Here is an 18,941-nt window from a genome sequence, read left to right as displayed (position 1 = left end):
TACATAACATAAAATTTCAAGATAATAAGTATCTGAGTACAGGATACAGTCAAATGAAACTAATAAATTATAGTCTAATGAAAGCATAATTGTATATATACATTATAAATTTTTATTCTATGCCACTCAAACAAGGACACTCAAATGCTTAGTGTTGATATGCAGTTTTATATTTGAAAAACTATTCAATTTGTAGGTGAGTAGCAACCCTGCCTTGTCAGCTAGGGGGGCACTTGCAAATCCTACAAATAATACCAGTACATGACCAGCACTTTGAAAAGGATATAGTACTGTATAAGCCATAAAAAGGTGAAAAAAAGTCATTTAAGATGAAAAACAATGCCAACATTCTTGTTGTAATTTTATGCATATCCAAAAACTATTAAAATTACAATTTTGATTTTTTTCTCTATGTAACTTCAAATTTTTAAGTATAAAACCCGTTTCTAAAAATAAAGTTTCCAAGCTCACCGACTTCCCTTCCACCTTTAGGTTCAAGTGTGATACATCATGAGACTTGATAGAGCTAGACCCAACACAAGTCCTGTTGACTGGGTAGGGCCCAGTCCGTCCTGGAGGAGGGGCAGAGGAAGGCCTACTAGGAGCTGGTGCTGAAGATGGCCGACCAGTGTGCAATTTGGGACGGCGAGTGTCAGAGGAAGGCCTTGCAGAACTGACTCGACCACTACTTGGCCGGGCTGATCCAACTCTTGACAATCCTGAACGTGCAGATCCAACACGTCGGCGGATATTGGGCCTCTCCTCCAGCATGGTAAGGTTGTTCTAGTGTAGGTCTTATATATTCCAATCTGTTAATAAAAATGCTTCAATAAACAAAAAACTCTTTATTTTAAGTGAAAAGAAAATTTACTGTTTAGTCAAGGCTTGAGATTCATTAATCTTTATGAAGAAAATTATGTGATGTGATTACTGATAACATTCTAAGAAGCTCAACAGTAGCAATATTAAAAGCAAAAGGTAAAAGTCCTCCTCCTCAATTTTACCTATTACCTATTATTACCTTGGCTAATATTTGATAGTTGCCATGCATGGAACTCTATAGGGCGAGTCAAAAGTCTCCATACATAGGCAAAATGATCACTTTATTATACAATCACTTGTAAGTCACAAAATATGCTCAATGTGGCCACCATTACATTTCAGCAAGATGGGGCGCCACCCCATTATGGTATCCGCATGTGCCAGTGGCTGGACCAGCAGTTACCGGCTCATTGGATTGGAAAGTACTGGGCATGCACTGGCTCCTGAATGTATCTGAACCTGTTCCAGTACTTGTCAAGTCTGATCTTGAAAGAGCTCACACACGGTGCTGTCACAACACTCTATGGCAGATTGTTCCAAGAGTTCACAACTCTCACTCTGAAAGTTAACCCTCACAGTTTTCTGGGCTTGTGGCTTCTTCAACCTTGAGCTGTAACCTCTTGTGGGGCGAGCGTCCGCCAGCTCCAGATACGGGCACTTGACTGAGTAGTGCCCTTTGAGATGCTTATACACCACCATGGGACATTTTCAATTAACTGAGAGTCCCTAGCATATTGGTAAATACTGGTAAAATTTTAGTTAAGTTTTTATTTCCTATAATTTGTCATGCTTGTGACATTCATTTACATGTACAAAATAGCATTAATAGTTGAAAGGTAACATACAATAATAGATGACAAGGGATATACAAAATTAAAATCAATAAATTTTACAGCTTAAGCAATAATTACTGTTTAGCTCATGCAAAACTTTGTCAGAGCCATCTGCTCCACCTTTACCAAAATATATAAATACAGGGTACAGGGTAATAGTGCAATTCCTCGCCCTTATTTTGGAATTTTCTCCAGATAAAGAAGTTATCTTCGATACAATATTTGTGAAAAATAAGAGGTTTACCTGTACAAATGCCGTCCAATATTAATATTAAATCTTCTCAAGATGAATATTCTACCCTTTACTTAACTCCTCACCAGCCATTTTGATGTAAATACTGTAGTAGTATACTCCAGTGGGTGGTGTCATCCACTCAACTGTGTATACCACGATTGAGTACACGTCCACCACTTAACCTTACCTTATTTAGTGATCTATGTAGTATGTCCGTCTCACACCATACAACTTATTTAATCATCACAAAAGGGAATGGTTATAATGCCTCTAGCTCTTTAACAACCCTCAAGCTTCATGTAAAATAGACCGCTTCCAAGTTGGTCCTCTACTTATCCTAAGTTGGGAAAGTTTCCAACTGTGTGTAAACAATGCAACAATCGACAACTACTTCTCAGGGGTTCACTTTAACGTAATTTTAAACAGAATATAGATAATATACATCACTAATTATCCTTAATTCAACGAGAATCCGCATTGATAAATACCTCAATGTCCTTCCATATATCAGTTACCTCCTAGGGATGCCTCACAGTTGCAAAAAATTCGAAGCTTTAAGTTAGCTCCTTACACTACCGTGAAGCCGCCACTCACCACTGTCCGAATACCGTAGTTTAATCAAAGTTAACAGGCTTTTCGTCATAAATTTATCCTTATTCCAGCAGTATGGATTATCACCATCCCGTCAGATGTATATTAATATATCTGTATGCTTACATGCATACCAAATCAGATATTATTTTATCACTGTCGACCTAATATGCAGAATACTGTACAAGTAGAACGACATGAGTAGCCAAGATGGTGATCAATATTTGTCATGACACCACCTACTCAAGACGCAATTTATCCTTCAGTTTACCTTAGTCACCATGAATACAGTACGAACTTTATCTGATATTTCCAATGTACTGCATTTTAAGTCAGATAGCACTGAAAGTTGGTTTATAAACTGAGAGCTATGATTATTTTTTTTTTTTTTTTACAAAACAGGAACGGCTGGATTTTCATAGTTTACTGCATTAATATTAGAATTAAATAACTTCCTATTATTACCACTAAGTCATATTTTGACAGATGCCGCTCTGGAGAGGAGAATGAATGCATTGTACTTCACTCTCTTCGTCACGGTCTTGAATGACCTCACACTCAGTGCCGTTACAACGCTCTCTGGCAGTGTTACAAGAGTTCATATTTCTTACTCCAAAAAAGTTTGACTTGACAATTTTCTGAACTTGTGGCTTCTTAAAGACGAAGCTAAAGTTTAAGAAGCCACAAGTCCATAAAACTGTGACGGCAAACTTTTTGGGAGTGAGAATTTTGACCTGACAGCACCGAATGTGAGCTCTTTCTTGACCAACATTGGACTGGAGCAGTGACTTTACTCTGGACATTTTCAATTAACTGACAGTCTAACATATCGCGGGGACCAGGCGGGGTGACAGTACCCCAAACGGAAAAAGCACTTCGGTTTTGAGGAGCTTTGTAAGGGTAGGGAGGGTATCACATGCCACGTCCTCTTTCGAATTTTTTTTTAACTCATCCTCTTCGCCACTGATTCGTTCGTTACCGGTTTGGGCCTACGTGCACTGTCTATACCGACATTGTCTATGCTGAACTGTATAGTTTAAATACATGCCTATCTAAATGTAAACCTCTATGATAAATTTACCAAATCAAGAGCAGAAACCGAAATACATTCCGGTTGAAGAAGTCTTTTAAGGGCGTAAGATTGGTAACTTAGATGAACGAATGCGTTGGTTATCGAGAAAAGGTTCGATCATCATCCCCGGGTAGGGTAAGTGACTGCCAAAGAATGTTTACCCTGAAGTAACTGGAAACCAATAAACGCTCCGGGGTAATGGTTAGCCAGTGCAGTTGACGAGTTACTTGTCTACTCCTTGGGTTATTCTTTGCCAAGTTGACGTTGGGTTATACTGTAGTGGATTCCTCCCCAACAAACTCTGTTTGTCGCTGCCTAGCCAACCTCACGATTTCACCAGCCTGCCCTCGTGGTCTAGATCAGCAACCAGCGCTATCTTACACGACTGAGGTCAACTAGTAAGCCACGCCTACCTCCGCTATATAAGACCTGACCTCGTGGTGACCTACCTCTTACTACCCACAGCCACCAGCAAGCAACACCTCCACCTCCTCCGCTCCCGCCGGCGAGCATGGCGACTCACAAGCTGGTCCTCCTCTGAGCACCCTCACCAAAAAGCTCTCTCTACTCAACGCTTGTAACCATGCTGCCTTCCCAGCACCAAGCTGCATTGTACATCCAATACATTATGTATACAGAGAGCACATTGTGAGTTTCCTTTCTCCATCCCATCCTGAGTGTGAACCAAACATCCTTTACCCCACAATACAACTCATTAACTCGGTGTAGATGTGTTGACGTCAGTTTCTACTCTTCGAACTAATTCACGTCAAGGTTAGATCATTCAGATTCGGGTGCTAGTACTATAGCGTGTGGTCTACAAAGATATATTAGGTCTAATCTAACCTGACGTAACCTAACCTAAATTAAATATCTTGTAGACCGCAAGCTATAGTAACACCCAGATTTAATCCCGCGCAGGGGCTAGTTTATTGGGCACCCCTTTACATCTTGTACCGAGGTGACCACGGCCACAAGGAGCTACCATTTTAATCTGATATCGATCAGTTGCTGTTGCACCAGTAAGTGAATAAAATGCACAAAACAAGGATTGAAATTGCTGTAACAATCAGAGTAGCCACCTATATATTTCTCACTGGTGTACATGAAAAGTTGAAGGTAGTCGAGATTGGTGATCAGTGCGTAACAGGGACGTGACCGATAGCGCAAGCGGCTAACGAGCCGATCAGTGGTGAAGAGGCAGATCCATTATTCACAGGGATTAGGGGCGCAACAGTGTCATCGCCCTCAATAGCTAAATTCATTTTTTTATTTAATGCCTCTATAGGAATTAGGGCATTCTTTCAGAGTGGAAAATATTAATTTTCACAATTTAAGCTACATTTGACTGATTAAAGGAGGGTTGTAGATATTCGTTTTGAAAATAAATAAAATATACCGGGCATTGATCAGCTGACGCAACAGAAACAGCTGACTACCTCCTCCTACAACAACAGTGGCCTAGTAAACCCACACGCTCACCGTGACATTGTTGGCTTAACTGTTCTTTATATAAAAATCTGCGTTGAGTTACAAATTTATCAACATTCTTGGAGCAATATCATCAAAATGCAGGTATATAATTTAAATTGTTGTGAGAAAAGTTATCCTTTATACTACAGACGGACAATGGGAGACTTAATTGAGGTGAATAAGCGTCTCAAAGGGCACTACTCAGTCGATTGCCCTTATCTGGAGCTGGTTGACGCTCGCCCCACAAGGGGTCACAGCTCAAGGTTGAAGAAGCCGCAAGCCCAGAAATCTGTGAGGGCAAACTTTTTCGGAGTGAGACTTGTGAACTCTTGGAACAATCTACCAGAGAGTGTTGTGACGGCACAGAGTGTGAGCTCTTTCAAGACAAGACTTGACCAACACTGGAACGGGATCAGATACATTCAGGAGCCGGTGCATGCCCAGTACTTGCCAACAGTGTGTAACAGAGACGTGACCGATCGCCCGGGCGGCTAGCGAGCCGATCAGTGAAGAGGGTAAAAGTAAAAAAAAATATATACTATATTCAGTATGCTGTTTTGTAAACACAAATGACCCTGATATACTGTAATCCAAAGTTATTGAAAATGGCAGCGGGTGAACTAGGATAGGTTAAAAAGATAACATACAGTAAAATCGTTATATTGTATACAAGTGCACATTAATTTAACATGTTTACAGTATCAGACGATCCCAATTTGGTGAACTTTCACATGTTACCATCCAAAAAAATTTGAGAATTTTATGGTTGCAATCAAAAGTTTAGACATCTAAGACACTTTGGCTAATATACAGGACGGCCATCAGCAGTTTGGTAATTATGGGGGGTGTTTTTAGACAGTTTTGTACTCCGATTACTTTCAGTTCTATTATTTTCTTGTGTAAATGCTTACGTTAGTTTTCCAGATGCAATATAAGCGAGTTAAAATAGCATTACTTACAGTCGCGTCATCAGCTGTGATGTGGCAAAAGTAAACAGTGACAGCCAATCACATTCGAGTATGCACAGCACACCACTCCTAGTCATGACAGAGGGTGTTCTCACTTTTTGGATACTGTGTCTGAATTTAGAGGTAAAGAGGACCATATGTTGAAATTATTTAGGTGTCACGGTATCCTACCTACCTCTAGAGTTTGTCCTGACTGTGGAAAAGTGTGTATATTGAGTGGCTGGCCCACTTTCCAGTGTAGGGGTTGGGTGTAAACGGGACTGCCCAGTATGGGCCAACAGGCCCGCTGCAGTTTCCTCCATTCTTATGTTCTTAGGTTAGGTTAGCACTTGATTTCAGCCATTTTTATATTTTTCCACAACATAATGCAGAATCCCTTAATAAAAGCAGCAAAAATTAGGTATTTTTAAACCATTTTTAATGAAAAACGGCGGACTGTCACGTCCCGAATAATTACCCACTTTTCTTCTAAGACATTTCCCTCACAAACTACCTAACCAAACTTCTTAACCGGGGGACTCCGCCCCACTGGACCCCACCTCACTGGATCCCACCAGCATATAATAGGTCCTTTGCTAGGGAAACATCATGGAAAAAAGTGTCTTATAATTGTCTAAACTATTGAGGTAATGTTGAAGGAGACAGTTAGCACCCAAAGTAATTTATGAAATTGGATAAAAGTGGAGGAGACCGTTAGTACCAGAAGGACTTTATGAAATGACACTAAATTTTCAGGAGATGTTGTTTGGATGATACCTAGTAATAAAATTGAAGCGATAACATTACAGTATTTTTTTTCTTTTTAGCCTATCCTTTGATCATAAATTACTTTTTAGTGGGCAGGGCGTGAAAGAAGAGGGAAATAACGGGGTTAAAACACTGTGAACTCTGATCATAGGGTAGTAATTTTACGTCTACATCCTTTGTAGGTGAAGAAATACAATATTTACCATAATTATGGCACTGTCGGATCTCCCGTGGTGATCATGTTTTGGTTCACATTGTCTGCTATTTGGGAGTGCCCGCCCAGTGCAGTACTAATGGTGGAGTATGACTGGTGTAGTGAAGGTAAAGTTCTTGCAAATGAGGGTGCAAATTTTTTGGGGGGTAGAGTGGTAACACTTGTATCTGTCATCAATATGTCAAGGGTTCGAGCCCTGTTTGGCCTAGACACACGTATGAAGGGTGTTATCCAGTGTGACCCTCACTTCCAAACATCACAGGTTTCCTGGAGTCTGGTTTCCTCCTGTACTAACACTGGATAGACCAATCGTACGGATGGCTAGTAAATTGATAAGTGGTGAAATGATAAAAAGAAAAAATGGGATCTGTTGCCTCAATATCTCATTATTTTAGAGTTTAATCTCTTGATATTTTGCTTAATGACTGTGACACTCTAATAAGTTAATTTTGATTAATTTTTCACTAACATATAATGACCTCATAGACTTTTACTCAAATGCATTTCATGAACTACACACTTTAATCTACCTCAGTTACTGCCTCTGTATAATGAGTGTTGTCCATCATATGCTCTACTTTTGTTTCCTTTTGGCCAAAAATGACTCTGATATCCCAGTAGGCATGAGAGGCATATTTTCTTGAATGTGCTAAAGAAAGTTAATATGTTGTTCACCTTCTCAAGACCACTACTGCCTACCTTTGTCCAAGTTTATGGTTTTACTGATGCTTGTATGTGAGGAAGAATGAAAATGTATTGTACATGAATTAGTACAGTTGCTTCCATTTATGATGGGAATAGTGGCTTGGCGTGTTTTGTGAGATGTAGCACCACTGTTTATTTACAGTGTAGTTACCAGACTAAGAATGCTAAATAAGTAGTCCCTCCTCTATCTGTGAAGGCTTGCATTTCCTGCATGGTTATAGTTTTAATATTGATTATCAAGCACAGTAGAACATCAATGGCTCCGTTCTGTTCTCTGGTGGGCAGTGGTGCCACATTTCACAAAACATGCTAGCCACTGTACAGTATATACCTGTTATAAATGGAGGCAACTATGCATACAATACTGTACAGTAGAGTATTAGGGTTTTATCATACAGTATCAGGTGCAAATGTTTTCTTACCTTGAAAAGCATTAAAATTGTTGTAAAAATTGTAGTTATTTTAGTGAAGAGATGTGTATATTTTTTAGTTATATGAACCTAACCCCTAGTTTCCTATAAACAGTTAATTTCATATATGTACTGTACTTCCAATTTGCTAAAGTTCAAGCTATTTATGAACTTTGATTTTTATTACAGTATTTTTTTTGAGGGAGGGGGGCACTTTTGCAGGGTGTAGCCCAGAGAACATTTTCTTGCCATTTGTTGCCAAAGTGCAAGAAGTTTATAAGAAAATAAATAAATGTTGTGTATGTAATGTCAGATTTTTTCTTTTTTAGGGAATAAAAATGGCTGGTGCAAATGTGCGGGTTCTGTCCATCCAGAGTCACGTTGTGTCGGGTTATGTTGGAAACAAGAGTGCCTGCTTTCCACTTCAGGTTTGTGTCAACCTTATACAGTCTAACCAAATCTTGAACTCATGTCTCCGTATCTTCATAATGTAACTCAGAGTAACCTGATCTGACTCAACCAAGAAGACTGAGATCATGAGCATTGTTTTGTCAAGGGAACAAAGCTGGTGGGTTTTTTTAAATCTTCCTTTACTCTTGGGTTCAGTGTCACTACAGATGGAAACTAGATTACCCGGAGTAAATCTTTGATTTTTGCTGGTTTACGCTTGACAATACTGTACCTTAACCTTAATCAAACCCAGGTCACAATGGTGAAAGGCAAGAATACCACTTCTATACTGCTGACATCCCTTACAAATCTAGTTTTTTATAAATATTCTTCAATTATAAATCTTAAGTTTACAGTACTATGCAGTATTTAGATCTCTGCACTGTTTGTCACTAGTAAAAGTGTGAGAAGAAATTACCAAGAGATGCTGAATCAGTAATTTCATTTCATGTACTTTTAATATAGAGAATTGAGTGGATACAAAACTCACCTAATGGTCAATGGTTTGATTCCTGGGCACTCCCAGTCCACCCAGCTATAAAAAGGTACTTAAGTGTACAAGTTGAAGAAATGAAGGCATTTTAGTGCAGTGCCGACCTTGCTGTCTCCTTGTATACCGAAGGCTTAGTATACAGTACAGTGTGCTGTATCCACACAGTCTGTAATGGGACCCACTTTATCTTTTTTTCATCATGCTGAATCACCAGTTTGAGCTCATTGCTCTGTTATCTGATTTGGTGAATGTTTTCAACAGGTTCTAGGCTTTGAAGTAGATACCATCAACTCAGTCCAATTCTCTAACCACACCGGCTACAAGAACTTCACGGGGCAAGTTTTGGATGACACTCAGTTGGGTGAGCAATACCAGAGAAAATTTGTTTTGTGGAAATAGTCATGACTCAAGTCATTTTAGTGGTACAATACTGTACTATGACTTCACTGAGCTAAGAAATTGCTCTTAGTAGTTATTTACTAATTTATTGCCAACATATCCAGTAAGATCATGCAGAAGAGTCACTTAAGCCTCATCTACTGCTACACTCCTGTACAATAAGGGTTGGAAAAAAATGACAGTACATTACACTGTCCAAATTGTTTTTTGTTTTTTTTTTACAAATGTATTCAGTACTACAGTATACTGTTCTGCTCAACATTACTTTCTTACCTAACTCATAAGCATGCTAAGATATGTTCAGGAGTGTGTGTTACCTCATAGTCTTATGGATGCTGTAGTCATAGGTGAATGTTTTAAAGTTAGGTGATGTATGATGTTGAGTGTGGTATAGTAATTGAGTGGTTTGTAGGGTTATTGTTTTTTGTGATTACTGTATGTACTGTACTGTAGATATACAGTACTCTGTACAGTACTGTATTTTTAAATGGTTGATTATTCCCTATAGAGTACTTTTCTTTTTTGAAATTTCCTGCTCTTATATTTCTAACTTTCATTCATGTACAGTACTGTACTACAGTATATAGTTACTGTACAGTTTAGGGAGCCCCACTTATTATTATAGATACTTCCAGGAAAGTGATACTTTAAATGAAACAATGATAAGTAAATAATTTGAAGCTAAAAAAATTCCCCCAAACCATAGGTCATCTTAAATAGTAAACCAATTATGAAAAGTGAATCTTAAATCATTTGCTGTAAGTTGTCATCATGGGTGACAAAGATTGGTGATGGCAGGCAGAGCAAGATGATTACACATAGTTAACATGAAATACCAAAAATATTATCCTGTACTGTACCTGGTAATATTAACCCATGAACTAATAATTTTTCCTGTATTGAACATTTTTTCTGTATTTCTACAGATGATCTGGTAGATGGGTTGAAGACCAATGGTATCGACCATTATTCACATCTTTTAACTGGGTACATTGGCTCCAGATCCTTCCTTCGCAAAGTGAAGAGCGTTGTGGAACACCTCAAGACAGTCAACCCCAACTTGATATATGGTAGAGCAGAAGCTGTGTGATCAAATTTGTCATGTGATGAGTCTGTAGTGTGAGGGCCAGGGAACAGTCTTAAGTTATAACTGATATAAACATTCTTCATCAGTGTGGGGGAATAGTTTGTTGCAGTGGGCTTCAACATACAGTACATGAATCTCAGATGCTTTATTTTCACCTGTAGTAAAATTAATATGTTTTTGTCTGGCTTAAGAGGGTTTGGAGTTTGCACAGTACGATGGTTGGGGCATTTTAAGTGATGTCAACTTTGTTGTTGAGCTCTGAGGTGGCTTGAGAGGCCATTATGGGACCGGCAGGGCTGTTCGCAGGTGTTGCACGTGTGGAGGGGTACATCTGGTGCGGGAGGGGCAGTGGTAGCATCTTTCCGGTGCTGGTGCTAGTCTGCCTCAGTATGTAGTCGGGCTAACTTGAAAGTATTGACACCTTGTGTGGTGCTCCTCTAGTTCCAGATGTGCACATTTCCAAAGAGTTTATTTCAGTAAAGTGTGTTTTCACAGCTTTATTACTTGTATAATATCTTTTATAGTCCAGGTGATCTATCTTCTGTTATTTGGATAGTGCTGTAAAAGGGCAGGTACAGTATGAAATATCTTAGTACAGGTACTTGTGCACAGTATTTCGTCAGGCACACTTGTCCTGAACAAATGCATGTGGAAAGGATTTGTACAGTACAGTATACTGTATACCTGAATTTATGCATTTAGAAAACTAGACTTGCATGTTAATGGTACAGAAAGTTTGCATGTAAATTTCATATGCCTTTAACTATTGTATGAGGTTCAGGCAAGACCAAAAGTGTTTTTAAATGTTCAGATAAAATGAATGTAGTCAAAATACGTTTTTGGTAAAGAAGTATAAGATGCCCTTGAGTTTCAAGAATAATTGATGAGATATTGGTGGATGCTGTAACAGTTTACCCCCAGGTAGAACTGCAGTATATATATGTAAGTAAACTTTATATATTCCTGGTATGTATAAAATTGCCTTCATTTTATTAATTTTTAACTTCATCAGTGTGTGATCCAGTGATGGGAGATCATGGGAAAATGTATGTACCAGAAGAACTGCTACCAGTCTACAGGGAACACATTGTGCCTCTTGCAGACATTATCACACCAAACCAATATGAAGCTGAGTAAGTTGTTTTTATTTAGTTGTCTTTACCGATAAGACCAATATGATATACTGTAGGCATTTAATGGTTGCCTGAAGTGTAGAATGATTTGTTTCTTTGGGTGACTCATTTCAGAATATGTATCTTCACTTCATCGTACACAAATCCCCATCCCCCAAGGTGTTCCATCAGTAGTCTGAACAGATAGAATTTGATAGATATCGGATCCATGCTGTAGTGTGCATGGGGGAAACCTCCTAGCATGCACTTTGTAGTTTAACTATGGTGTTAAAGGGTGGGAGGGGGGGGGTTGGTAATACAAGCACAGTTTTAAGCCTTTGGCTACACATCTATTTCATCAGCCATATATCAGTACTATGGATGAATTTTAGGAGGCTGGTTGGGAGGTTGACCCATACTCACATTACAATCCAGATGTGGATCCTAACAACTACCATCTTTTTGGGGATAATGAATGAACACTTAGTAAACAGCATTTTAGTCTACTGATGATGTGAAGACCTATGATCTGAAATGGGTCAAGCAGAGGTGTTAGTTCATTGATGGAAAGAAATGTATGCTGGGCATGGAGTTCATGTGGGTAAACAAAGTAGGTTTGATGCCCCCTTTTTGTAACTGACTTTATGAATAATAGTCTAGGAATGACTTGAACTTCCTTTGTATGTGGAGTCAGACCATAGATTACTTTTCCCCTTTGATGTTGAACAATATAACAAGCCAGCGAAAAATATTGTACAAAGCTCGCACATCTGGCTTCACATTGGTAGCCTTTCTTTCTTTGTATGGGGATATATGGAGCTGCCAGTGACATTATTACTGTCACTTGTCACAATGCAATTTCATTTTCTGTGTAATCCTGTGCTTCAAAATATGATAAGGGAAATGACGTCACAATCACGTTTACCAACCCTATTGAGACGACAGGAGAGGTAGTGTTCAGTTTGAAATCAATCGCATCAAAGGGTAAAACTAATTTATGATCTGACTGAACACATGAGTGATTATACAGTACTACTTATAAATGATTTTTGGTGTTTTAGCTGAACATTTCCCATTGTTTAACACTTCTTATTCACAGATTACTGAGTGGCAAAAAAATAAGGAATGAAGGTGATGCAGCGGAAGTGATGGAATGGTTTCACCATCAAGGAGTGAAAACAGTTGTCCTTTCCAGTACTGAACTTGGCTCAGAGAATAAATTAGTGGGAATGGCTTCATCTATGAACAGTAAGTACCTGTCTTGTAATGTGAAAGCTCACTTCCGTCATTCATTAGTTAATAACTATCATGCTGACAAATTTTTGTGAGTACCTGTATTACTGTATATACTTTGAAAAAAATAATACCTGCAATTGTATATGCTTCCACATTCAGAGTACAGTATAACTATTATTTGAAAAATATTTCATACATTTGGTACATCAATGAATTATCCTCTCCCTTTTTGAGAATCCAACACCAATGCTTCACATTACTGTATGATGATTTGTCTGTCAGGAAAAGCAATTACTAGGTCTCACTAAGAAATGATACTTAATAAGGGTATACAAATGGGGAAAAATGGAAAGACAGTACAGTACTCCCTTACTTTAAATGCGAGATGTGTTCCTAGAAAAGGAAATTCAAAGTGAACCTCTTTTAACATGGTACAAACAGGGATAGGTTCTAGACCCTGTCTCAAGACCCAATACTGAATTGTTTTTTCACAAACTGACATAGCACACATAGATATGGTGGCTTGTGAGATGGCTACACATGTCGCCATTGTTACGTGTAATGTGACTTGGAAATAAAGAACATATAATGCAGTATAAAACTATAAAATAAGAAAAATGAAGATCATGGGTGTGTATGTGGAGGCAATGGGCTGTAACTGCATCGCTAGCCTAGCCACCCTGTCTCCCCCAATGTGACATTATGGCATACACACAGCGCAGCGTGGCAGCAGTGACGTGTGTCTGAGTCAACTGGGTGACTGCCTGGCTGAACTCTTGTCATGTCGCCCAGAGGATGGTTTGCATGTGGAAGGAAATATTTTTTTTTGTACATGAAATATGTGCAATGTGTAAATTTTAATGTTTATCATAGTAATATATATATATTTTTTTGATGTATGCAATTTAGAATTTGTTAAAATTAGGCTCGCCTTGTGCTCACTAAATCATTTTAACTCTGAACCACATCATTTATTGAAAATTTTTAGTGTTAAATCAATTGTTTAACTTCAAACCCATTTATAATGAACTCTTTTTAAAGCAGGGGAGTACTTTATACAAGTTTCCAAACAAAGGATAGTGGTACAAGTACAGTATGAGAAAACTTTGAAAAGACAAAGGAAAAATAATGATGAATGAATATACTGTGAGAATTTTGGGGTATTTTAAGGTGTTCTCAATTTTTTATGTTAATTTATTTGATGTTGTAGTAAAAGAAACTTATGTGTATAGGATGACAGTTTTTGTCATTTTTCTTATCCTTTTCATTCTTGCAGTCGTTTCTCACTGTTGTGCAGGGTGGATAGGATCAAAAGTAACTTAATTTTTCCCACGTTAGTCATTCATTTTCTTTAACTTCTTTACCAGATGTTTGTCATATATCGTATGAATATTTTTCACATCAAATTGTGCATATTTTCAGATAGGAGCAAAACCAGACTTCAAGTACACATTCCACGTCTCCCAGCCAATTTCACAGGCACTGGTGATCTGTTTGCTGCTCTGTTGTTAGGATGGATGCATCACACACACAACAACCTTAAGGTATGTTTCTGGGGAATAAAATGGCTAAAAGAAATATGAGGCATTCCGGGCAACAGTAAGGAAAGTGCCAAACTTACCGGTAAGTTTAGAAAAAAACATGCATCAGAATTTTAAAAATTAAGTACTGTACTGTAGCCATAAAGTCATCAAATGATTATTGATTTTGATGTATTGTACTTAAATACTTTGGTCACATAGAATATAAGAATGATTAAGAGGAAACTATTAAGTATCATACTTGCATTTTACCTTTTTATCTTATTTACCTGATGGCCACCTACTAGAGGGGACCATGCCAAGGGAAGGAGGCCAGTGGCCTGTGTGGGATCCCTCCATTGTTCCTGATAATTTTGTCAAGGACTATTTTGAAGCCCAGTACTGTTCTTGATTCCACAGCTTGGGCTGATAGACTGTTCCAGAAGTATACCAGCCTGTGTGAAAAAGTACTTCCTTATATTAATTCTGCATGATAATTTGGTGAACTTGTAGTTATGTCCTTTCGTGTTGGTGGTGCGTGACATCACAAAGATATGTCCCAAGTCCATGTTTTTCATCACTTTCAGGATTTTGGATGTTAAAATGAGATCTGCCCTATTATGTATTGTCTCAAGGGTTGTTAGTCCTGAGGCCCTAGTTATCTCCTCTGACCCTCTGCTCCAAACTGAACACCAATCATGGAAGGTGTGGAGGGGACACTGTTTCATTAATTGGGGATGAATTCCAAATATCACTACAGAGGCATTCTTGAATATCATAGATTGTGTTAATATTATCCACTGACAGCTGTGAGCTAGATTACACAATTTAAAGGTTTCACGTATAATAGCTTAGTTCTATGTGGATATTTATGGTGTTAGGACATCATGATAATAAAGGGGTTAATGGTCTCATGGATGCTGGCATTGCTTCATGTGATTAACTGATTTGCATTGTTCTTTTGAGTTTCTTTATCACTTATATGTTGACACTTTTCTGGCACAGAAAGCTGTGGAGAATACCCTCAACACCATGCAAACCATTCTTCACCGCACTCTAGACATGGCCAGGAGTGAGGCAGGACCAGACTCTTCCCTAACAGTGAAGCATCTGGAGCTTAAAATGGTACAGAGTCTTGACGACATCCGGAATCCTGAGGCCAAAATTAAAGCAACAATTTTAGATAACTAGGATCAGTAACAAAGAATGTGATTTAAAAAAACAAAAACATTTTAACTTAAGTATTACATTGTTATTTAATTTTATGACTTTTATAAATTTAGAAGAACTGTTACTCCCCAAAATTAAAAGATAGAAAGTGAAATATGGTTGAGGAAATGGAGATGACGGTAGCTTGTAAAGTATCACGAAGAATTATCTGAATATAGAGGTCTGAGTCCTTCACCCACAAGTAAAAAAATGGAAACATGTAAAATACTGTACTGCTCTAGATAAATGTACTGTGGGCAACATGATACATGTTATGACCTGCTTAGTACAGTAGTCATAATACTATAACAAATACAGTATTGTTTTTATCATCAGCCCCACTCAACCAATATCCTTCACATTTTTTATATATAATATCCTCTCAAGCTTTCTTGTTTATTATAGGGCATTTTATCCTTTGACTTTACAGTTGGAAAACACATCAATATCAAATATTAGATGTAATAAATAATAGCACATCTACAGTACGTAAAAGTATGTGTGAGGCGCTCGGGTGAATAATGTCGAATCAACCAAAACCACTACTCAAGATAATTTAGTTAAAAAAATTTAATTAAATTATTTCTTTTATCGTATTTCAGTAACCATCCATATGATTTTTATTATTTAGATGTCATTTGACCAGCTGCAGTATAATATTTTATGGTGGTACAGGAAATAGAGTATTCACATCATTTAAGTTTAAGTACCCCAAAATTCCATTTTATGTAAGCATGTCAAGTTAGGATTTCTATAATAATGTTAAAAACATGTAATATGGTACTTAAAAAATCTGTAATGTTATTTAGTGCAACACTCACCATACCGAACACAATAATGATCATAAATGGGTAAAAAAAAAAAAAAAGTCTCAAAAAATGGTGGCACAGGAACTGGGGTACCCCTGGCAACACATCCCCATGTTGATTGGCATCTGAAATCCACAACACTTATGTCACAGTATCCCGTCCTCCTGATTGGTTGCGCTAAAAGGTGCACTCATCATTGACGGGCCGTGCCATGTGACCCTCTTCTCTTGCCCCCAAGTTACCGGGTAAACATAAGGCTGAAATTCCTGTGTATTTCTAGGCATATACACCCATACTTGTATGACAAATATACATTCCTAACCTCCTGCATCTGAAAGCCTAATACTCCGGCAATGTGTGGCAACTTGTACTTGTATATCAATGGTTAGTCGATTTGTCGTTATCCATCTGAACGCCTTATATATACTGTAGGTATTGGTGTACTGTGTTTGTATATGTAGTAAAGTATAGTAGTATATTTTCATGAACTGTTCAGTTTTTTAATGCACAAGATGGTTATGTACAGTACGTATATGCTTTATATGAGATAAACTTTATAAAAATTTGTTTAAACATCCATCTGGAAAAAAGTGTATTGTATGAGTGACATTAAGATATGTTAGTAGTGTGTGACTCTTACAGTGGGTTCATGTTAGGGGTGCACCAGATAAGGTGTCCAAATGGGTTTTGTCAGTTATCTGGTACATATCCAGTTGGATACTTCACCTATCCAACCAGTTAGTGAGATACAGATGCTCCTTTACTTTTCAACATTCAGCTTACAAACTTTTAGAGGTACAAATAAACCTGTCCATAGTCCAATTGACTGTTTGAACTTTGAGTGCTATACAACTGTATTGTCCACAAAATTAATCTAACCTATTTATACATTAAATATCTCTGTACAGTATCTACAGAGCACGGCGGTCAAGTGGATACAGCACTTGCCTCCTGTTCCAGGGGTTGTTGGTTCAATTCCTGGGTACTCTCATTTCACCTAGCTGTAAATGGATACCTAAGTTTACATCTTGGGGAAGTGAGTGCAGTCAAGGGCAGTACTGGCCTCCTTGTGTACCGAAGGCTTAGTGTGCTGTACATGTATCCACACTGTCCCTAATGGACAGTCATGCCTATGTGACCTACATTCACTTTTTCACAGCATCTACAAGAATAAAGTTGGGCTTACAAACAAATAGGCTTCTGAACAAGTCTCAGGAAGGTAACACATTTGCAAATAAAGGAGCATCTGTATTAACCCTAGGATGGTGGGAATCATCCTGTGATTTCTAGGCAAGGATGAGCATCATCATATGAATGGAATTTCTTCCTAGGGCTGTCATTATGGGAGGCCCTTCATTCTTCCAAACCACACCACACCTCCCCTTCCCCTGTGAGTCAGTCTGGAACAACCCTTGCTCACCCATCCTCCCCCACACTCTCAACACACAGTCAAGCCATAACAAAGATACTTGACTTTCATTCCTTGTTTCATTATATTAAAAGTTTATTTGAAATTTCACAGAATATTTCGTACATGTCTGGTTTTACGCGGTTAATTAAACCCATGGAGGTCCGCGTATAAAGCGAAACGCGTAACTAAAATAACAGAACCTATGAAATTAATTGAAATAGAGACTGGGCCGACCGCCAGACTCACCTTTTTTTGGCTATCGCCGACACAATACAGTACTGTACATTGTAGTAAAAAGTGAATATATGCGGAGACAGTGAGACTGACGCAGCGGCGGAGAGCGTGGGTGGTAAGGATACGTGGCCCAATCAAAGTCTGCGACGTCACCGGCGCGAGTCTGACGTCAGTGCCCAGCACCTCGCCCTGCTGCTTGCAGCGTACATGATGGAATTTACCATGTAAATAATAATGATCTCTTCTGACGGGTGCCGCGTAAATGGCCTTCCTCGTAAACCAGACTACTATACTGTACTGTACTGGAATTTATTTTTAATTTTCTTGTTTTTAATTGGCATATGTTCTTTACTTTTGTTAATGGTTACTTGTTTCAATATACAGTGACCCCTCCGTTAACGAACTCAATCCGTTCCAGAAGGTCGTTCGTTAACCGAAAAGTTCGTTAACCGAAACCATTGTTTCAATGGGTTTTTGGGTAATTGGTTCCAGCTCACCGAAAATTTCCTAAATTCAACAAAAATGGTAGAAAAGTTCACTTACTTTGAGGTGTGTATGTAGAAGGCTCCTGGATGATGATGATGATGATGGGATTTAGAATGGGGGTGGAGGAGAAGGAAGAAGAGAAGGCATTGGGGTGGAAGAGAAGTCACCCCATGGCACCATTTCACCCATAAAATTTTAGCTCTTGGTGTAATTCAAGATTATTTTCTTTAAATCAACACTGCACTGCATTATATATTGTCAATATGTAAAATATATTTCAAAATGACCAATAATTTGCTTGGAAACACAGAAAAAAAGCTTTAGTTGAAGAGAGTCTCAAGCAAGATGTTACCTCCAGTGAAAACAGAGAGAGACTAACTCCTGTTTGCTGTGTTAAGAGGCTGGATGCCGCCATTAAACTAGTC

At 38.3% G+C, this 18,941-nt stretch overlaps 2 protein-coding genes across 9 annotated transcripts in view; one reads left to right on the top strand and one right to left on the bottom strand.

Moving 5' to 3' along the window:
• The window catches only part of LOC121874184 (centrosomal protein of 131 kDa-like), a 49,774-nt gene that overhangs the window by 19,490 nt on the left and 11,343 nt on the right, over nucleotides 1-18,941 (bottom strand). For 3 of the 6 annotated variants that reach the window (XR_006090372.1, XR_006090373.1, XM_042378177.1), the window contains exons 1-2: nucleotides 2,379-2,660; nucleotides 472-809 (exon numbers count right to left, since the gene is read on the bottom strand). Coding sequence is in view for 4 of the 6 variants with exons in the window: in XM_042378177.1 (XP_042234111.1) it covers nucleotides 472-771 (300 nt within the window). In the remaining 2 variants the exon portion in view is untranslated. Of the gene's footprint in view, nucleotides 1-471; nucleotides 810-2,077; nucleotides 2,281-2,378; nucleotides 2,661-14,657; nucleotides 14,823-18,941 lie in introns of those variants that run through there. The other 3 variants (XM_042378180.1, XM_042378181.1, XM_042378178.1) reach the window with 3 other exon arrangements.
• Nucleotides 4,974-16,165, top strand: LOC121874185 (pyridoxal kinase-like). Of its 3 annotated transcripts, none has more exons than XM_042378182.1 (8): nucleotides 4,974-5,128; nucleotides 8,400-8,498; nucleotides 9,275-9,374; nucleotides 10,339-10,482; nucleotides 11,512-11,632; nucleotides 12,711-12,859; nucleotides 14,270-14,391; nucleotides 15,373-16,165. In XM_042378182.1, exons 1-8 carry the CDS (start codon nucleotides 5,123-5,125, stop codon nucleotides 15,556-15,558), a joined length of 927 nt encoding a protein of 308 aa, XP_042234116.1. In that variant the 5' UTR covers nucleotides 4,974-5,122; the 3' UTR covers nucleotides 15,559-16,165. The 3 variants fall into 3 exon arrangements, with proteins under 3 accessions (XP_042234116.1, XP_042234118.1, XP_042234117.1); XM_042378184.1 differs by lacking the exon at nucleotides 4,974-5,128 and adding an exon at nucleotides 5,507-5,541; XM_042378183.1 differs by lacking the exon at nucleotides 4,974-5,128 and adding an exon at nucleotides 5,514-5,547.

This window comes from Homarus americanus, unplaced genomic scaffold, assembly GCF_018991925.1.
Source record: "Homarus americanus isolate GMGI-L3 unplaced genomic scaffold, GMGI_Hamer_2.0 scaffold49667, whole genome shotgun sequence".
In the NCBI taxonomy this organism is placed as follows: Eukaryota; Metazoa; Arthropoda; class Malacostraca; order Decapoda; family Nephropidae; genus Homarus; species Homarus americanus.
The sequence above is the reverse complement of the archived record's forward strand: the minus strand, read 5'-3'. Positions and strand labels throughout refer to the sequence as shown.

Coding starts and splice junctions, on each gene's coding strand:
- LOC121874185 (XM_042378182.1), top strand. Junction 10,483..11,511: donor CAACCCCAACTTGATATATG/GTAGAGCAGAAG, acceptor TAACTTCATCAG/TGTGTGATCCAGTGATGGGA. Junction 14,392..15,372: donor ACACACACAACAACCTTAAG/GTATGTTTCTGG, acceptor TTTCTGGCACAG/AAAGCTGTGGAGAATACCCT.